Raw genomic sequence first — 18,500 nt, 5'->3', positions numbered from 1 at the left:
GGCTATGATAAGTTGTGTTTGGCAAAATATTTCATCCCCTCAATACTATTTATGCACCCTTTTCACAAAAGAATTAATATCAAAATATTTTTACTTTTTATATCACAATATTATTATTTAAATAAAAAAATACTAAAAAAAAATCATTTTTCAATATAAAGAATTCAAAACTTTATACCTAATAAATATATCAAAAACAAAAGGATTTGCCAAACTTATCATAGCCTAATGAGTGGCATTAAGAGAATTATGGGTTCTTACAAATACCGCAAAGAGAAGTGCATCAGTGCATGCACAGTACTCGAGTAGACGGTATCTTAAAAATAGCGAACACCTTTCTCCACTGACTTCACATTCCGCTCGTACTTCCCCGAATTGGTGCATACGCATACCTTCCTAAATCCTAAGATAATATTTTGTAATTTACCATTCACGGCCAAACAGGCCCTATGGAGTAAAGAGCAGCACTCGGCACTGCGCACCAGACAATACTTGGCAACAAAGCAACCCGCGAAAATCACAACGCCTAAAGAATCAAAAAACCAAGCGCTCAGTTTTCAGAGCGAATACTTTAAGCGCCGTGGCACGAAATGGATCGAATCGAAGCGGCAAACGAGCTCGCTTTCCGGGTCGGGTTCTCCGGCCACAGTGGCCATCTCAGGGTGGAGCCTATCTCAACGGTCGAGCGCTCCGACCCCGTCAAGTCGCTTCCTGATTTCATTTTGGTCAGTGTTCTGTCCCACGATATACTTCAGAAACTATTAGCTGTTTACAGTTTTGGTTACTTTTAATTTCATGCTTTTTGAACTCTGTTATAGATGGTTGCTTTTAGGGTTTGGCTAATGTGTGAGAACTTGTATCTCTTCTGGATTTCAAGTATAAAGAGAAAAGCTTGCACTCTCACGTCTATTAAATTTGATTGGAGCATTTTCTGTTTTATGTGTTATTCGGGTTTTGGAATTAATGCATATTGAATTTTGGTTTCGCTAGATGAAATTAGAAAAGAAACCGAATTGAATTTCGGAAACATAAAAATTTTCAAATTCTGGGAGTTCAGTTTTTTTTTTTTTTTTTTTTGACGTGACATAAAAGTAAAAACAATTTTCAGCATTTTGTGTTTGATGTTATTTGTTAATAATTTTGTTTTGACGATAGAAAACAAAAGACAAGAAACAAAAATTTGAACAAACGTGGTTAATCAATATTTCCTTTTGAAAATGAAAGCAAAGAAAACAAGTTAAAAAATTTGTTCCTCTCAAGTTGTTTGAACATCTGCATGTTTGCATTCAACTTGTTCATTTCTGAAAAAGAAAACAGCTTGTAGTTCTGCTACCATAAGAGAACTTATTCTTTCCATTTTAATAACTTAGCTAATTTCTATTTCAGCCACCCGCATTTCCTAGGGAAACACCCGAGTCAATTAAAGCGTATATAGAAGAGACGTATCTCTTGCCGAGATTAGACCCTGAAGAGTTTTCACCTGAAAAAGCTGGAAGGCAGTGGGATTTTGATTGGTTTGAAGAGGCAAAAGTACCTTTAGAGCCATCATTACCACGTTCTGTTGTGATTCCTACATGGGAATTACCATTTAGACGCCAGAAGAAGGGGTCAGTGCTAGAAAAATGGGAACCCAAATCTGTTGAGGTATGGGGCTCTCACTTCTTTGATGGGTGTGCTTATCAGTTACAGATACTCCATTTAGCTTGACATTTTCAAAAAAAAAAAAAGAAAGACGGTTGTTAATTTTATATTGTTGTTCTCCTACAATTGATAATAAAACACCGAAATATTTGGGTTTGGTGGTATTCTTAATTGCTGTCTTGTTACCTCCTTGTTTCTGACTTTGGCCTGGGAGTTGGCTTATTATATTGTTTTAGGTGGATGTATCAGAACTAATGCTTGGAGCTCAAGACTCTGGGTCTTTGCCACGTGCAGCTGGACCTGCAAAGGATCTCATCAGGGGAAGCATCAACAACCGCCCTTTTCGTCCAGGAGGTTTGGATGATTCCCAGTCTTTAGAAAGGAGTCTTCCTGAAGGTGCTTCAAATGGTGAATGGATACGTGAAGTTATGAATGGTGGCCCTGCTCAGACCAGTGTTCCAAGCTTGAAGAAAGGATTGGACCTTGGCAATCTCAAGGTTAATCTACTTATCAATCACACGTAAAACTTTAAACAAATTACTCAACTAATTTTTTAGAATACCATAAACCTTAATGATTTTATTTGATACAAGCTCTTTTCCATTACCTTTTCCTCCAGGCTTATCCATGCTCGTGGAATGTTTATAAGGACCAAAGTTCGCTTAAGAGCACATCAGGCGAAAAGCTGGTGAGTTGCTGTGCTGTTTTGTTTTAGCTTCTTAACTTGTAAAAATCTATCCGAGTTTCCTTGCTCACATATTCTGTCTCAAGCTAGGACTTCCTAGTGTCATGAACTTTTTTAATAGTATGATATTTTATGGTTGGCTAATGATTTGTGTTGTAATGATATTTTATGGCTGGCTAATGATTTGTGTTAGTTGTGTATGTAGGATGAGTTATCTGTACAGTTTGATGACTTGTTCAAGAAGGCTTGGGAAGAGGATGTTGTTCCTGAATCTGAGGTCGATGGTATGTATGATCTGCACTTTGAAATCCTTGTCATGGGTGCATCTGTTTATAAAGTTATGATCTTATGGCAAAACATCATGCAGAGCTTTGGCTTCTGAATGAACTTAGTTGTCCTTGCATTGCATCAAGTATATTGTTCTTTATTTATAAAAAAGAACAAGCGATATTCTTAAATGAAAAGGTTGAGGTGGCCTGTTCATTATGATTTTTATATCCAATTCAAGGGCCAAATTGTATGCCGACTTGACCGAAGTGGGCCAAAGCTGACTTTTACAGAAGTTTTGCACTAAATTCTAGTACGTTTGAAATTTGAGTCACTAGAGAAGTGTTCAAAAAGGAAAAATGGGCCCCGAAAGAATTTGTTTCTTTTCCTCTAAGCACTTCTCTCTTTATGTCTCATTTAGGTAGCCAAAGGGTGCAATGAACTTCTCTTTGTTTCTACTATTCTCAATCAGAATACACTGCCCAACTTCTAATCCATGAAGGGTTGAAGAAGCATTGCTTTTATTCTAAGCTGTGTATTGAAAAGTTCAATGCTTATAAACCATTCACGATCAAGTTTCAGAATTTGGGATTCAATGGAGCCAATGGTCTTTGGATCATATGGCATCTCCTCTCCCCCGTAAACAAGAGGTGGAGAGGGAAGTTGAGTTGATCCTGTATTAGTGTTTGAGATGTATTTAACTATCAGAAGAAGAATTTGGGAATTGATTTTGATTATTGTCGACACTGAATAAGATTAAATCTTATTGGGGAAAAATATTGCTTTATAGGGGAAAGAAACATATTTTGTTTCCCATAATTTAAATATTTTCGTATTATTATTGATTTTTGACTAGTAAAAGTGGTTTAACTCGGACTTCATGCAGAAAGACACCATATAATTTACAGTTCATTTTATCAAGCAAGTTTTCCTTGTTTTGAAGCAAGACAAAAGGATAGCTTACTTCATATTTTTTTTATCTCTGGGAACATATATCACTTTTTTATTTTGCAGTGAGCTGATGCGTGTTCTGGAGACCTAAAGTTTATATCACCTTTCATATATTTTCTAAATTTGGCATTTGTTTTCTTTTGACCTTTTGGTGTTGTCTATGAGGTAAAGGGCTTTAGGAAAGCAGCACCCTGTTTGAATAACTAGTGGTTTTCTGCTTAAGAACTACCTTTTGAATGAATAAAACATCAATGGTTAACTTCTGCAGATGGATATAAGTAGGAAAATTTGCTTTCTTCTTTCTTCCTTGCTATTACATTCAGGAGTTCTGTTTGAAGTTAGTGAGGTACCTTAGCGAATGGAATAAAAATCTGTTTTATGGTTAGATTAAACAATCACCACTTGATAGGACTGAATGATGTCTTTCTAACAATATTGGCATGCCAAAGTAGGCCCAGAAAGGTTGGTTTTGCAAGCATTTAGTCTTTTCTTTTTTGGGCTGATGTCCAATGCTGACTGTGAAGGGCCATTGTCAGAAGTGGAGTCTGTTAAGTCGGAAGCGGAGTCTGTTAAGTCAGAAGCTGAAGCAAATGAGGCTGAGGTGTCCAGCAGTGCAAATGAACCTGATTTGTTTGGCGGTGCAAATGAGCCTGAGTTATCTCTATTGGATGATATCTTGTCAGTAGAATCAGGAGGATCAGCATCAAGATTGGATGGGATTAGTGATGGTGCTGGACGGCAGCCACAGGAGGTAACTTCCTCAAATGTGAACAGTATCATGTTATTTGCCTCGGGGTGTGCCTCTTTCCACTGTTGCATGTGCCTTTTTATTTTATAAGTTTATCTATTGGCAGGCCTGGGCTATTATTGGAGGTAGTGAAAGGATTGCAGAACGCTTCCATGAACTTGTTCCTGATATGGCATTAGAATTTCCTTTTGAATTGGATAAATTCCAGAAAGAGGTATTGATCAATGCAAATCTCTTCTGCCATCTCTTAAGATAAAGAACTATAATTTGCGCCAGTGTGCACCAAAAAAGGCTGAATTGGACATTGCTGTTTCTTCTTCACATCATCTATGTAGTATTTGGATACAACTGGTATTTTTGGAATTTTCATCAAAGCTTTTGTGTAGCATGTGGGTTAATATATTTGCAACGAACTTTTGTGCATGGGTAAATCCTTTGCGCGTGATGCTATTTGAGTTTTTCTTTTCTTCTCCTTTTACTGTGACATCTTTAAGAGTGGCTGAGAACTATGTTATATTCAGCTAAAATCATAATTTTTTGTTTTGTAATAACAGGCTATATATTATCTTGAAAAGGGAGATTCTGTTTTTGTTGCTGCACATACATCAGCTGGAAAGACAGTTGTTGCCGAATATGCGTTTGCTTTGGCATCAAAAGTAGGACTTGGACTTTGCACTCTTTTTCTTTTCTTTTTTCAATACCTCCGTTGATTGAGTAGTTGAATGTAGTACATACTTTTGGTCTCCTGAATTTTTAGACTCTACCTCATGCATTAGAATATTAATATTCAAGCAAGTTTTGTTGTTGAGTTATATTTACTTTCTATGCTAAGATTTTTGACTTCATCTTAATGTCATGCAGCATTGCACAAGAGCTGTATATACTGCTCCTATTAAAACCATCAGCAATCAAAAATATAGGGATTTCTCAGGGCAATTTGATGTTGGACTTCTCACTGGTGATGTTAGCTTGAGGCCAGAGGCTTCTTGCCTAATCATGACCACCGAGATATTAAGGTCAATGCTTTACCGGGGTGCAGATATAATACGTGATATTGAATGGGTAAAAGGGCTCCTTTTTCTTAACAGTAATTTCCACCCTCTTTTTGAAAGATTAAGTTCTTCTAGTACTTTCATTTTTGCGATTTTACATGTTTCAATATAAATTTATGGACACTTTTTCTTGCTTTTTTGCTGCATGGTGAGGAGACAGGTTATATTTGATGAGGTGCACTATGTCAACGATATCGAAAGAGGCGTTGTTTGGGAGGAAGTTATAATCATGCTTCCAAGACATATTAATTTTGTTCTCCTTTCGGCCACGGTATATGATTCTTCCTAATATGTATATACTTAATGAAATCTGCTTTTGAGATGAGTTGCTTTGATGTCAATTTGATTACTTCGATGACTTACCAAAGCTTCTGTAATCATAGTCCTGTGGCTAGTTTATTTGTTGCTCGCTTCTAAATCAGCTACAAGCATGTAAAGTGTTTCATTGGATGATCACTCCCATGAGTTTGAGGCTAGGGAATTTTTTTTTTTTTTTTGGTGTCATCATGTGTAAACTCTTAGTCTTTTAAATTTCTATTATATGGATCTGTCAGCCCACATTTATTTGCTGGTCTTGGTCATTGAAATTCTGATGACCTATAATTGTCGGTCCATATTTTGTGATAATTCACATTTAAGCTTTACGCACACTTTGGAAAGTTAAGTCCCACATTGGGTGGGTGAATTGTGATGGTATTATATAAGTGTCAAGTCTCACATTGGTTATTTATTAAGTGAGACTAAGCCTTATAAGTGATTTTAAGGAGCTTCGATTGTAACTTTGATTAGTTCTTCTAGAGTAATATCGCAAATGTGATTAATGTTTTTTCCTTGGGTGCTGACAAATTGCATCAGAGCAATGTAGTAACACTAAGTGGTACTGGGACATTGAATTATGATGTGGGACCTCCTTGTCCAAAATTTAAGTGGGGGAGATTGTGATATCCCAAAAAATTAGTTCGACATTAGGTAGGTGGTTTATGAAGGGGTTGAATAGGTGCCAAGTCTTACATTGGTTTCTTATTAAGTGAGACAAGGCTTTCTAAGCAATTTCAAAGAGTTTTAGTTGCAACTTGACTAGTCTTTTCGAAGTGATAGCATAGATGTGGCTAACTCTTTCCTTGGATTGTGACAAATGATATCAAAGCAACCCGTTAACACCATTCTGTGTTGTAGCACTACGTATGACTTGAGCCTTGACACGTCAAGGATTTTAATAGGGGGATTGTGACTCCCCTGAAAGTTAAGTACCACATTAGATGAGTGAATTGTGATGGTGTTATATGAGTGTCAATCCCACATTGTAAGACGAGACTTGGTTTTATAAGTGATTTCAAGGAATTTCAATTATAAATTTGACTAGTTCTTTTGAAGTAATAACATAGATGCGCCTAGCGCTTTCCCTGTGTCGTGACATTACATTACATTTGTCTACTGATGTACGTTATTTTAAATTTATGAAGAAGTTTGGGGTTCTAGTCTTGCTTTGCCTGCTTGCTCAAAGTCTGAAATGTACTTTCAAAACTTCCTTTGTCAGTTGTGATTGTACTAACGGAAGCACCTTCAATTTTTTATGCCGGGTAACAAGTGAAGTAGCTTACATTACCTTGCCTATTTTCTTGTTAATTGGGTTCCACCTATCTTTATATTGTGAATGCTTAGTTTCCTGATATCATGAGGATTATGTTTAAACTGCTTCTTTTTTTTTGATAAGTAATAAGAAGTTTTATTAAAAAGCGTATAGGCGCCCCAAGGTACACTGGGAGTATACAATAGGATCACCTAACTAGAAGGAGAAAAACGAAGAAGAAAATCATCATAACTAATCGAAACAGGAGAGACATGCGCAACGGTCCAAAGATACAAAGTTTGAAAGCAAGAGGCTAAAATGTCTTCCCAAGTCCCCTCCACATCCTCAAAGCACCTATTATTTCTTTCCCTCCATAGACACCAAAAAAAGCACGTAGGCACCATTTTCCACACCGCGGCACTCTCCCTCCTCCCCGAAGACCACCAACAAGCGAGAAAATCCGAAACCCTCTTCGGCATCACCCAAGACAACCCAAACCAACCGAAAAAGGTGCTCCACAAAGTATAAGCTACCTCGCAATGAAGGAGAAGATGATCCACCGTCTCCTCGGACTTCTTGCACATACAACACCTGTTTGTCACAATCACCCGTCGCTTTCTAAGATTGTCCAGGGTCAAAATTTTTCCCAAAGCCGCCGACCACACAAAAAAACTCGCCCTCAGAGGAGCTTGGGTACGCCACACACTCTTCCACGGAAATCCTCCCCCAACAGGACTCGCCAAGGCGGCGTACAGGAGCTTGACCTTGAATCGGCCTCTTTTGGAAGAATTCCACCACAACCTATCTTCACACCCTCGCCTCACTTGAGCAGCATGTAACACCTGGAAAAAAGAAGCCAACACCTCCACCTCCCAATCATGCGCTTCTCTAGAAAAGCTCACATTCCACTGGTTAGTGCCTCCCAGCACCTCTAGATGCTCCGCCACTGAAGCATCCTTAGCGCAGGCAATGCTAAATAAACCTGGAAAGGCATGCTTAAGAGCCAAATCACCACACCACAGATCGTGCCAAAAGCGCACCTTAGACCCCTCCCCAACCTGAAATCGAGTAAACCTTTGGAAATTGGCCCACCCCTTCCTGATGTTCTTCCATAACCCCACCCCCAGAGGACCACCCGGCTCCAAGGAACACCACCCTCCCCAAAGACTACCAAATTTCGCATTCACCACAGCCCTCCACCAAGAATCTCTCTCTAACCCATAACGCCACAACCACTTCCCTAAGAGGGCGCGATTGAAGACCCTAAGGTTCCTGATACCCAAACCTCCCTCCTTCATCAGGGTGCAAACCTTCGCCCACCCCACCAGGTGGAACTTGAACTCATCGCCTAGACCTCCCCATAAAAAGTCCCGCTGCAACTTCTCGATCCTCATTGCAACACTACCTGGAATGGGAAAGAGTGACAAATAGTACGTCGGCAAGTTGACGAGAGTACTCTTGATAAGGGTTACTCTCCCCCCCTTAGACAGATAAGATCTTTTCCACCCTGCCAACCGACGTTCTATCTTCTCAATAACTCCATCCCAAATATGTGTAGCCTTAAAAAAAGCCCTTGGCACAATTCATATCTGTTCTCAGGGCTCCGAAGAGCAAAGAAGGCTATGCCTCAATTGGCGGTGGTTCTCCACTTCGACAGATAACTGATGCGCAGGCATGATATCTTCTGTTAAGATTCACCTGGATTTTCTTAGTAGCAAATATTTATTATCTTTCTGATTTATAGGTGTATTCATCTATTATTATTCCATCAATTTGATAATTAAAAGGCACGTCCTTTCGGAGGCGCTGGAACTGGAACCCCAGCGGTGGCGCGTGTAGGCGCGTCCCGCTAGAGCTCGGTTTTCTGTTTTCGTGGGATGCGTTCGTGTAGATTAGGATGGAGCGACGTTTTTCGGTGGAAGCTAAAACCTTCTTTTTCTCGACGAAGGCTTCGAAGCTTCGTTTGGAGGAAAGAAGGAAGGGTTTTGTAGGGCTTATTCTGGTGGGTCAGCGAAGTGCTTCCTGGTTGGCAGCTACGGTAGAAGAGGCGTCTCAGTCTCAGGTGAAGGAAGATTTCGTCAAAAAATTTAGCGAGGAAGGGAAGTCTTTGTCGGTGAGCGGGGGTAGTAACAAAGCTGGGAGATTCCTGGAGGTGGTTGCCTATCTGGAGGACGAACGGAAAGGTATCATCTGGATCCCAGAGGCCCGCTCTGGGCGGGGTTGGCGGAGGTTCGTGGTTGAGCTGCGTTCGTTGCTGGCTGCGCAGGCGAGTTCTCCAGGGTTTTCGAATTCTGAGAGTTCCTCTCCGGGGACAAAAGATGGACGGTCTTTCGCCGAAGCGTTGCGGTCTTCTTCCTGCGAGGTGGCGGACATTGCTGGGGCGCGGCCTCTTTCGTCGCAAGAGCTTGACTTGTTCCCGGTGGCGAGCGGTTTCGAGATGGGGAATGCTGGAGTGGAAATACGATTCGCGATGGATTGTTACGATATGGAGAAAGCTCATCCCTTGGTTGAGCAAAGCTTCTCTTCTCCGGTGGCGGCGGCAGCTAAGTTTAGAAGGAACAAGACGATGAGGCGTTTAGGGTTTTTCTGCGATAAGCTGGACCGGATCCTTCACGGGCTGGGTGAGAAGCCCAAAGGTAAGAGGATTAGGGTTGGTTCTTTGGGTTATGATGGGCATAATTCCGGGTCGGTTTCCGGGTCGGCTGTGGTTCAAATTCCCGTGTGCGGCCCTGTTTTGGATCCCGATAAGTTCAGCGATGGGTTTTTGTCGCACTCGGATAAGTCTTCGCCGGAGTCTCCTGGGTTTGCTGAGAATGGTCAAAGTGGGGATTTTGGACGGAAATCTTCACCGGCGACTCCTGTGTCTCCGGCAAGGCTTTGGCGCAGTTTGAGGGATGACGCTACTGCTCCTACGGTGGTGGCTACTGTTTCGTCGGTGGCTTCTGTTTCGCCTGTGAATCATTTCTCTTTTCCTCCGGTGATTCCTGCGGTTGCTTCTACTTATCCGGCGAGGCTTCAGTGCAGGATGAGGGATGAGGCTTCTGTACCTCCGGTAGTGGCTACTGTTCCTCCGGTGAGGGCTATTGTTTCTCCGGTTTTCTCTTTTCCTCCTGCACCTGCCAAAGCTTTGTTAGAAAAACAATCCTATGTTTCCAAGTGTTATACACGGAGAGCGAAGGATAAGGAAGCTAAACAGCTTCATAAGAAAAAGATGCCGATGGGGGTGAAGAGTTTGGAATGCTCCGATATCTTTGAGGCTAGGGGCAGTGGCTCGAGTAGGGTTAGGGATGTGGGGTGATCATGTGTAGGGTTAGCCTTTGTGTAGGGTGTTTCTTGTGTAGGGTGTTTTGATTTCGGGGGTTCTTGGGTGGATCTTTTTGGGTTCCTTGTGGGTGCTCCTTGGGAGCTTAGGGTTTTTATTGGGTGTTTAGCCGCTCTCTTTTATACTCTCTGTGTAATCGTGTTGCGCCCTGTTTGGGTTTTTGATATATACAAATTTACCTATCAAAAAAAAAAAATATGTGTAGCCTTGCAAGAGGCCCCTAATGGCAAACCAAGGTACCTAACAGGCAATGAAGCAACCCCACACCCCAGAATCTCAGCTAACCTGTCCACTTGGACCACATTCCCCACTGGAATAACCTGCTTCTTGCAGACCTTTTATTTATTTATTTATTTATTTTGTACCAAAATTTTCTACAAACTGAGTTGTAGGAAAGTTGGAGACTTCCTATAGACCAACCTCTAAAAGTGGCATGTGTCTGTTAGCATGTGAGAAGCACATGTTTTTTTTAATAGCATGTGCTTCTCACATGTTTAATAAGAAAGCATGTGCTTCTCACATGCTTAAAGAGATTGGGTTAGAGGAAACTCCTATAACTCAGTTTGTTGGAAATTTCTGTTTTTTTTTTTTTTTTTTTTTTTCTCATAATTATACTTTTCTAAAAATGTCTTAGCTCATGTTTATTCTGTGCCTTCTCTCATTTCAGAGCCTCAAGATGGGTAATCCAATTCATTAAGTATTTATTATCATTTTACAGGTACCAAACACCTTTGAGTTTGCTGACTGGATTGGTCGGACAAAGCAAAAGGAAATCCGGGTAACTGGGTAAGTAGTGAATCTCTATGCTAACTGTAGTTCGGTTTTACTTTCACTGGAGTTTGCAATTTTGTGAAATTGTTGGTTTTTTTATTGCTTTCTTTTCATCCATTTTTCCTGTTTGCTTTTCTTAAGTAAGAATAAAGCAGAAAGGAAATTTATATAATGCATTTCCTGTTTGTGTATAAGTTTCTGTTATTATGTTTTTGTTATCAGGACCATGAAAAGACCAGTACCATTGGAGCACTGCCTATTTTTTTCTGGAGAACTTTACAAAATATGTGAAAGTGAAACATTTATGCCTCAGGGATTGAAAGCTGTTAAAGATGCATTTAAGAAAAAGAATTTAGCTGTGTTTGGTGGTGGTATGGGATCTTATGCTGGGGCCTCAGCTGCTCATGATGCACGTCGATCTCAGAGACATGAATATTCTAACAGGGGAAAACAGAATAAGCATTCTGGGACTGGTGGGGGGAATCAATACAATGGGAGCAGCCAGAATAATTGGGGATCAAGGAGATCAGAATCTTCGTTGTGGCTGTTGCTTATTAACAAGCTATCAAAGAAATCGCTATTACCTGTATGTTAGAATATATCTTCCTTCAGTCTATCTTTGTTACTCTGGCCATGTTTTATTTCGATGATTCTGAAATGAAGCTATGAGATCTTATTGCAATTTGTGGTTTGTAGGTTTATCTCACTGTGTTAGAATTTGTTGCGGGTGTTTGTCTTTCTAATATATAAAACATAAATGAGAATGTAAAACAAATTTTGGAAGAGTATAAAAGCTAGGTAGTTTTTTTAGAGAAATTTTGATAAAGTACCTGTCTTCAGCCATAACAAGGAAAAATTGCAGAAAAAAGCTGTCCTTATATACATCATCTCAATTTTCATCAACGGAAGGTAATATTTGTTTCCCTCACCAAATATGAGCTAATATTCTCCACTCCTACATCGGTGAGATAGTATTTTTTTTTATGAGTAATCCATGAAATCGTATATTGTTCTTTATAATTTACTGCACCGGACATGTCACTTGCAACTTGGCATTCTTGAATGGGCCCCAATAATTTAGAAGGATTTCTTTTTTGGTGATATTTAGAGTTGTAGAATTCCAGTTTGGATACTAACAAAAAACTTGAATTTCCAGTTTGGGATTGCTTTGGAAATATTGTTAGAATTTGATGTGCTTATGTTTGTATGATAAACTTGATAAGGTAGCTTAATTTGGCTGTGTTAGCATCTTATAGCTGTTTCTTTATTAAATATATAACGTTAATGATACAACTTAGGAGCTTTATCTTGCCTTTACTTGCATGTGTAGGTGGTTATATTTTGTTTCTCGAAGAATCGCTGCGATAAATCAGCTGATGGTATGCGTGGGACTGACCTCACTAGTAGTTCTGAGAAAAGTGAGATTCGCGTTTTCTGTGACAAAGCATTTTCAAGACTGAAGGGATCTGACAGGAATTTGCCCCAGGTTTGGCAGCTTACAGATTCTTCTTTGTTAATTTATATCTCATTTGAGCTCCGGAGATTTTGAAATGATGTGATATACAGATTCTCAGAGTTCAAAGCCTACTTCATAGAGGGATTGGTGTCCATCATGCAGGGCTGCTCCCAATTGTTAAGGAAGTTGTTGAAATGCTTTTTTGTCGTGGTGTGATCAAGGTAACTCTCTCTTTTTTGGATTGTTTGAGTGTTGTATGACGTTCATATTGGTTTTAAAAATGATCCTGCTGTTATCCCCTGATTCTCTTTAGAGGTTAAGAAAATGCTGCAATCAAATTTGTTATCATGCATTAGAGTTGAGGTTTCACTAATGTTATTTTCATGTGTGTTTGAGTTTTAATGGTCGTCTAATAAGTTCCCTCTCTGTTCTTAATTTGTAGGTTCTATTTTCAACAGAGACATTTGCAATGGGGGTTAATGCTCCAGCTCGAACGGTGAGGCTCCTGTGGTAGTGTTACTTTAGTTGGAAGTTATTTAGTGCTACGGTATGAAAAGTTGGAGTAGTTTTATACTTTATCTTTTATTCTGGAGTTGCATGGGTCCTTTCGTATTTGAAGCATTGAACGTTCAGTTTTTTTGAAAGTCAATACAACTGGCTGCTGCATGATCAATCAAAGCAGTTAGTTCTAGGACATGCTAGGTCACAGTAACTTATTTTGTTTTAACTTTTTGAGATGAACATGAAAACAATTTGAAGATTGGTAACATGTTTTTATCTGATAGGCCTTTCTTTTTCTTCTTTTCCCCTCAAAGCTTTATGTTCTTATTATTTATGGTAATAGCTGATATGAGTTATACCTGACACACTTCTAATTAAGAATAACTGAGAATTAATAATCATGACAAGTTACCAAAAGTCCATAAATGAAAGTATATAATGATAGTGTAAAGGCATTCTAATAATTATAAAAAATAAATAAATAAATAAAAGTGTGAAGGCGTTCTAAAAACTGTGGTTTGTGCTATGCCATATCCAGTTGCAGATATGACATTTTTGGTATTTCGAATTTTGACCTAACTGAGGTTTTTACAGGTTGTTTTTGATACTTTAAGGAAGTTTGATGGCAGGGAATTTAGACAATTACTGCCAGGAGAATACACTCAAATGGCAGGTCGTGCTGGCAGAAGAGGACTTGATAAAATTGGTACAGTTGTTGTTATGTGTCGTGATGAAATCCCAGAAGAGAGAGATTTGAAGCATGTTATAGTTGGAAGTGCAACTAGGCTTGAGTCTCAGTTTCGGCTGACCTATATCATGATCATGCATCTTCTTCGTGTTGAGGAATTGAAGGTATGTATTCTACAAATTTATTCTCATCCAGGATAAAGGATCGTGGATAAAAATTTCTCAAAATAAAAAGGGGGCCTCTTTCCAAATTGTAGCAGCTAAAGATATCCATACAAATACCCATCATCCATAACTTATTTAGAACATGATTATTCATCAAAGAACTTACGCAAAACATGAACGTGAAACAATACGCAGATTTTATGAATAATGTTAAATTGCCATTTATCCCAAAAGTTTAAGCTAATAGGAAGAGATGAACTTAATCATTTAATTTATATTTTAACAGATAGAATGAGAGCCTAATCCCCAGCCTAGTTAGTAAGATCTTTTGTCTCATAGTGAAATGGGTGTTTTAGTAGCTGTATCTACAAGAAACATTTTTGGGACTAATTTCCCATCATTTGTTTTGAAGAACCCTACAAGAAACTCCTGCATTCTCGCATAAATTACTATTCTGGTTAAGTTTTATCTCAGCCACTTTTAACCAATGTTGGTTTGGGACCTCAATTGTAGGTGGAGGACATGCTGAAAAGAAGTTTTGCTGAATTCCATGCTCAGAAGAAACTTCCCGAGCAACAACAACTTCTAATGCGAAAGCTTGCTCAACCCGCAAAAACTATTGAGTATGTCAAGGGCAAATCTTGATTGTTATTGGCAGACATAACTCTTCGTAATAAATTTTCCTTACTTCAGGCTTCAATGCACATTCTTTTTATGTGCGAGTACCGCAGATGTTTTGTCTTGTCTTATTTTGGATACTTCTTGTGTTTTCGATAGTTATTCATCATTTGATGTATATTAAATGTTACACTATTCCTTGAATGTAGTGATAATCTTTACTTGGCACTCAAATGCCTTAACAGGTAATAGGATTGCTTAGCCATCTGAAGATCTACAACTTTAGATGCACCTGATTGCAGGGATATTTTCTGCTCTCTGAATCTTGTTGGACTACTCTTACTTTGGCAATTTGCTTTATTTGTCTTGGAATCTTCTCTTAGTCCATGTACTGGATGTTCATTCTTAAAAGATGGTTTCTCAACTTTTTTGAGTAGCGATGTATAAATCACAGGTTTGGAAAACTAACACTTAACAACATAATAAAAACTTTTATCATGGAGAAATTGAATCATATTGTTTTAATAACACTAGTTTCAGATGAGACACTTGTGGCTGTATTTTGAACATTGTGCTGTTTCACATATTATGAAGGAGAAAGAAGACTGTCTAACTTGTAAGTTTTGGCCATGTATACATCTTGTAGACATGGAGGTAGCATTAATGGCTGTATAGATGATCTAGAATTTCATTAGAATTGCATAATGTGATCCTTAATCTATCAGTTTGTCCTTCTTAGGGATGATCCAACTTTGTTAAACCTCCAACCCCACCCCCCCCCCCCCCCCCCCCCCCCCCCCCCAAAACACGCACACACCCCCCAAACAAAACAAAAACAAAAAAGGATCCAATCTTTTTCCTCTGTAATCATGGTTCAATCCGATGGATGAGAGCAAGGGAAGGCTACTATTCAGTTTTAGTTGTTAGATGCTATTTCTGGTGCGGTTTTTTGTCTTCCATTCTATGTAAGAGTTTTGAAGCATGTCTCTTTCCATGTAGATGTATAAAAGGTAAAGCAGCCATTGAGGAATACTATGAGATGTACTCCGAAGCTGAGCAATATAGCGACCGGATTTCTGAGGCAATCATGCAGACCCCTGCTGCACAACAATTTCTTACTCTTGGAAGAGTGGTTGTTGTAAAATCACAATCGGTGAGTTCTCATTTATAATTAATGCTGCTCTTCAAATAGTAATATGGGTTGGTTTGGTTGGCCTATAATAATGGAGAAGATACTTTTAGAACAAAGTGTGACTAAAAACATATGAAACATTAAGAGCAAAAATAATAACTACTAAGATTAGACTAAAAACAGTTTCTAAATTTTATTGGAGCCGTAACTTTGCCTCTTATGCTTCATCCATGCGGGAGAGAATCAAGGTGGCCTCTTAAAACCCAAGTGAAAAGAGGTGGAGTGGTGCTTTCCATGTTTGTATAGCTAATTGGTGTTGCAGTGATGATGCTAGCTCCCTTGGCCATATATTTAATGGAATATGCTGTTAGATTCATACTGCATATATTATAGTATATTAGCCATCTCAATCTATTTCTCAGAAAAGGTCATCAAACTATTTTATTAAAAATAATTCATTTAATTGTTTGGATGTATACGTTTCCTTATTAAACCTATATCATTCATAATTGGTAGGGCCAGGACCACTTGCTTGGAGTTGTTGTGAAAGCGCCTTCTGCTAATAACAAACAGTACATTGTTTTGGTGCTGAAACCTAATTTACCATCAATGGTGCAAAGTCCCCTTGCCACTAGTACTTTACAAGATAAAAGAAGTGCTGAGTTCTCAGAAGGTTATGTATTGGTACCAAAAGCAAAACGTGACTTTGAAGACGAGTATTTTTCTCCTGCCAAGTCTCGCAAAGGATCAGGGGTCATCAACATAAATTTACCTCACCATGGTACTGCTGCTGGGGTGAGTTATGAGGTTAGAGGAGTTGATAGCAAAGAGTTTTTATGCATTTGCAATTGCAAAATAAAAATTGACCAAGTTGGGCTTCTTGAAGATGGTAGTAGTGGTGCATACTCCAGGACAGTTCAACAGCTATTGGATCTGAAATCTGATGGAAATAAGTACCCTCCAGCCCTAGATCCATTGAAAGGTATGACCATTTTTCAGTGAACTTAATAAATTAAGTTACTTGTAAAAATAAATTACGTTGTCGGGAAAGGTAAACAATCTGACTTGTTTAATGCATTCCCTAGATGAATATGAAGCAAATAGTGTACGTGAAATCTGATAGTAGGGTATATTTAAAGAATTGGTAATTTCGTTTCAGATCTGAAGTTGAAAGACATGGATCTTGTGGAAGCATACCACAAGTGGACTGGTCTATTAGAGAATATGGCAAAGAATAAGTGTCATGGGTGTATTAAATTGGATGAGCATATGAAATTAGCAAAAGAGATAAAGAAGCACAGTGAGGAAGTCGATGCTCTAAAATTTGAAATGTCAGATGAAGCACTTCAACAGATGCCAGACTTTCAGGGCCGGGTGTGTTTGCATGACACTAATCTTTCTTGTCAATATTTGCACATCATCCTGCTAAACATTTTGTGTTCATTTTCAGATAGATGTTCTGAAGGAAATTGGCTGTATAGATGCTGACCTTGTAGTTCAAATAAAAGGCCGTGTTGCTTGTGAGATGAACTCAGGGGAGGAGTTGATTTGCACTGAATGTTTATTTGAGAATCAACTGGATGACCTGGAACCAGAAGAAGCGGTGGCATTAATGTCTGCCTTTGTGTTCCAACAGAAGAATACTTCTGAACCTTCTCTTACTCCCAAGCTGTCTCAGGCCAAAAAGAGGTTAGCTCCCCCTTCTTTTTCCCCTTCATCTTTTCTCCTTTTATCTTAAAGACCTGATAACTAGATTTCTTGTTATTTACTTGATAGATTGTTCCCCCTTACAGAATGCTGAGAATGTATAGGGTTCTAGGATAGAACATTAGCTTTTCCTCTACTATGATATCATTGTAAGATTTTTGTATCGAGATTTCTTTGACAACGGCCATGATTTTCAAATTCTAAATACGTGCTTTGTTAAACTTCATGGAAATTCCTAGATAGTAGTTCTGCAAATTTAGCACTGATACGGTGCTTGACATTGGGGTTTTGTATTCTCCTTCCAAAAAAAATTATAAATATAAATGTTTGTTTCCAGATTATATGACACAGCAATAAGACTTGGGAAGCTTCAAGGCCGGTGCAAAGTACAGATAAATCCTGAAGAGTATGCTCAAGACAATCTTAAGTTCGGTCTGGTTGAAGTGGTTTATGAATGGGCAAAGGTTTTTATTTCAGAACTCTTAAATTCAACCTATCACTCATTTTGGGAGTTGGTTCGCCATCTCACACAGCTTTGTTCTGGCAGGGCACTCCATTTGCAGATATCTGTGAACTTACAGATGTCCCTGAAGGTCTAATAGTGCGCACCATTGTAAGACTGGATGAGACATGTCGTGAATTTAAAAATGCCGCAGCTATCATGGGTAATTCTGCACTATACAAGAAAATGGAAACTGCCTCCAATGCAATAAAGCGCGACATTGTTTTCGCAGCTAGCTTGTACGTCACTGGAGTGTAACCTTATCATCAATCAATGTGGAAGCATGGAAAGGCATCTGGAGAAGCGTATATGGAACTCTTGCTGCTTGCATGTACATTAATCAACGCCTGCTCAATGTGCTGAAATTCCGCGGATTTGTTGATTTTTTAGCCATGTGATTTGCATAACTGTTCCAAAATTGAACCTTTCTGATAAACAACGACAGTGATGCGGATAAATTATTGCAAAACAGACCGGGATCGGCGCCCCTGCCCAGGCAGGGAACTCTCTCTCACAGGGGGCCTACAATTCCCTCTGCCCTCCCTCTTTGGGCTGGGAATAACAGAGGATCCGGGTCCCTTGGTAAGACTTTCATTAATGTCAATGTACAGTATGAAATTGCTATTTCTGTCGGAGACTCTTTTTGTTGTTGTAGTATTAACCCAATCCGTTAATCCCAGCATAGGGTGGGGTTTGCTCACAGTACAAAATTAAAGATGTTCAAT

At 39.0% G+C, this 18,500-nt stretch overlaps 1 protein-coding gene across 2 annotated transcripts; it reads left to right on the top strand.

Moving 5' to 3' along the window:
- Positions 1–306: 306 nt before the first annotated feature.
- Positions 307–18,403, top strand: LOC132162735 (RNA helicase, ATP-dependent, SK12/DOB1 protein). Of its 2 annotated transcripts, none has more exons than XM_059572960.2 (23): positions 307–725; positions 1,387–1,644; positions 1,878–2,138; positions 2,261–2,329; positions 2,532–2,610; positions 4,081–4,295; positions 4,399–4,506; positions 4,847–4,948; positions 5,154–5,354; positions 5,505–5,615; positions 10,955–11,022; positions 11,230–11,593; positions 12,338–12,493; positions 12,574–12,684; positions 12,906–12,959; positions 13,559–13,816; positions 14,330–14,439; positions 15,434–15,587; positions 16,083–16,548; positions 16,726–16,940; positions 17,017–17,255; positions 17,611–17,737; positions 17,821–18,403. In XM_059572960.2, exons 1-23 carry the CDS (start codon positions 591–593, stop codon positions 18,031–18,033), a joined length of 4,074 nt encoding a protein of 1,357 aa, XP_059428943.2. In that variant the 5' UTR covers positions 307–590; the 3' UTR covers positions 18,034–18,403. The 2 variants fall into 2 exon arrangements, with proteins under 2 accessions (XP_059428943.2, XP_059428942.2); XM_059572959.2 differs by having other exon boundaries at positions 4,069–4,295.
- The last annotated feature ends 97 nt before the right edge of the window (positions 18,404–18,500 follow it).

This window comes from Corylus avellana, chromosome 8 (assembly GCF_965113065.1).
Source record: "Corylus avellana chromosome 8, dhCorAvel1.hap1.2, whole genome shotgun sequence".
Taxonomy (NCBI): Eukaryota; Viridiplantae; Streptophyta; class Magnoliopsida; order Fagales; family Betulaceae; genus Corylus; species Corylus avellana.
This window is presented reverse-complemented; position numbering and strand designations above follow the sequence as displayed.

Excerpts from the sequence above, each read along its gene's own strand:
- LOC132162735 (XM_059572959.2), top strand. The coding sequence starts at position 591 with ATGGATCGAATCGAAGCGGCAAACGAGCTCGCTTTCCGGGTCGGGTTC. Across the intron at positions 12,494-12,573 it reads CTGACAGGAATTTGCCCCAG|ATTCTCAGAGTTCAAAGCCT; the intron begins GTTTGGCAGCTT and ends TGTGATATACAG. Across the intron at positions 12,960-13,558 it reads TTAATGCTCCAGCTCGAACG|GTTGTTTTTGATACTTTAAG; the intron begins GTGAGGCTCCTG and ends AGGTTTTTACAG.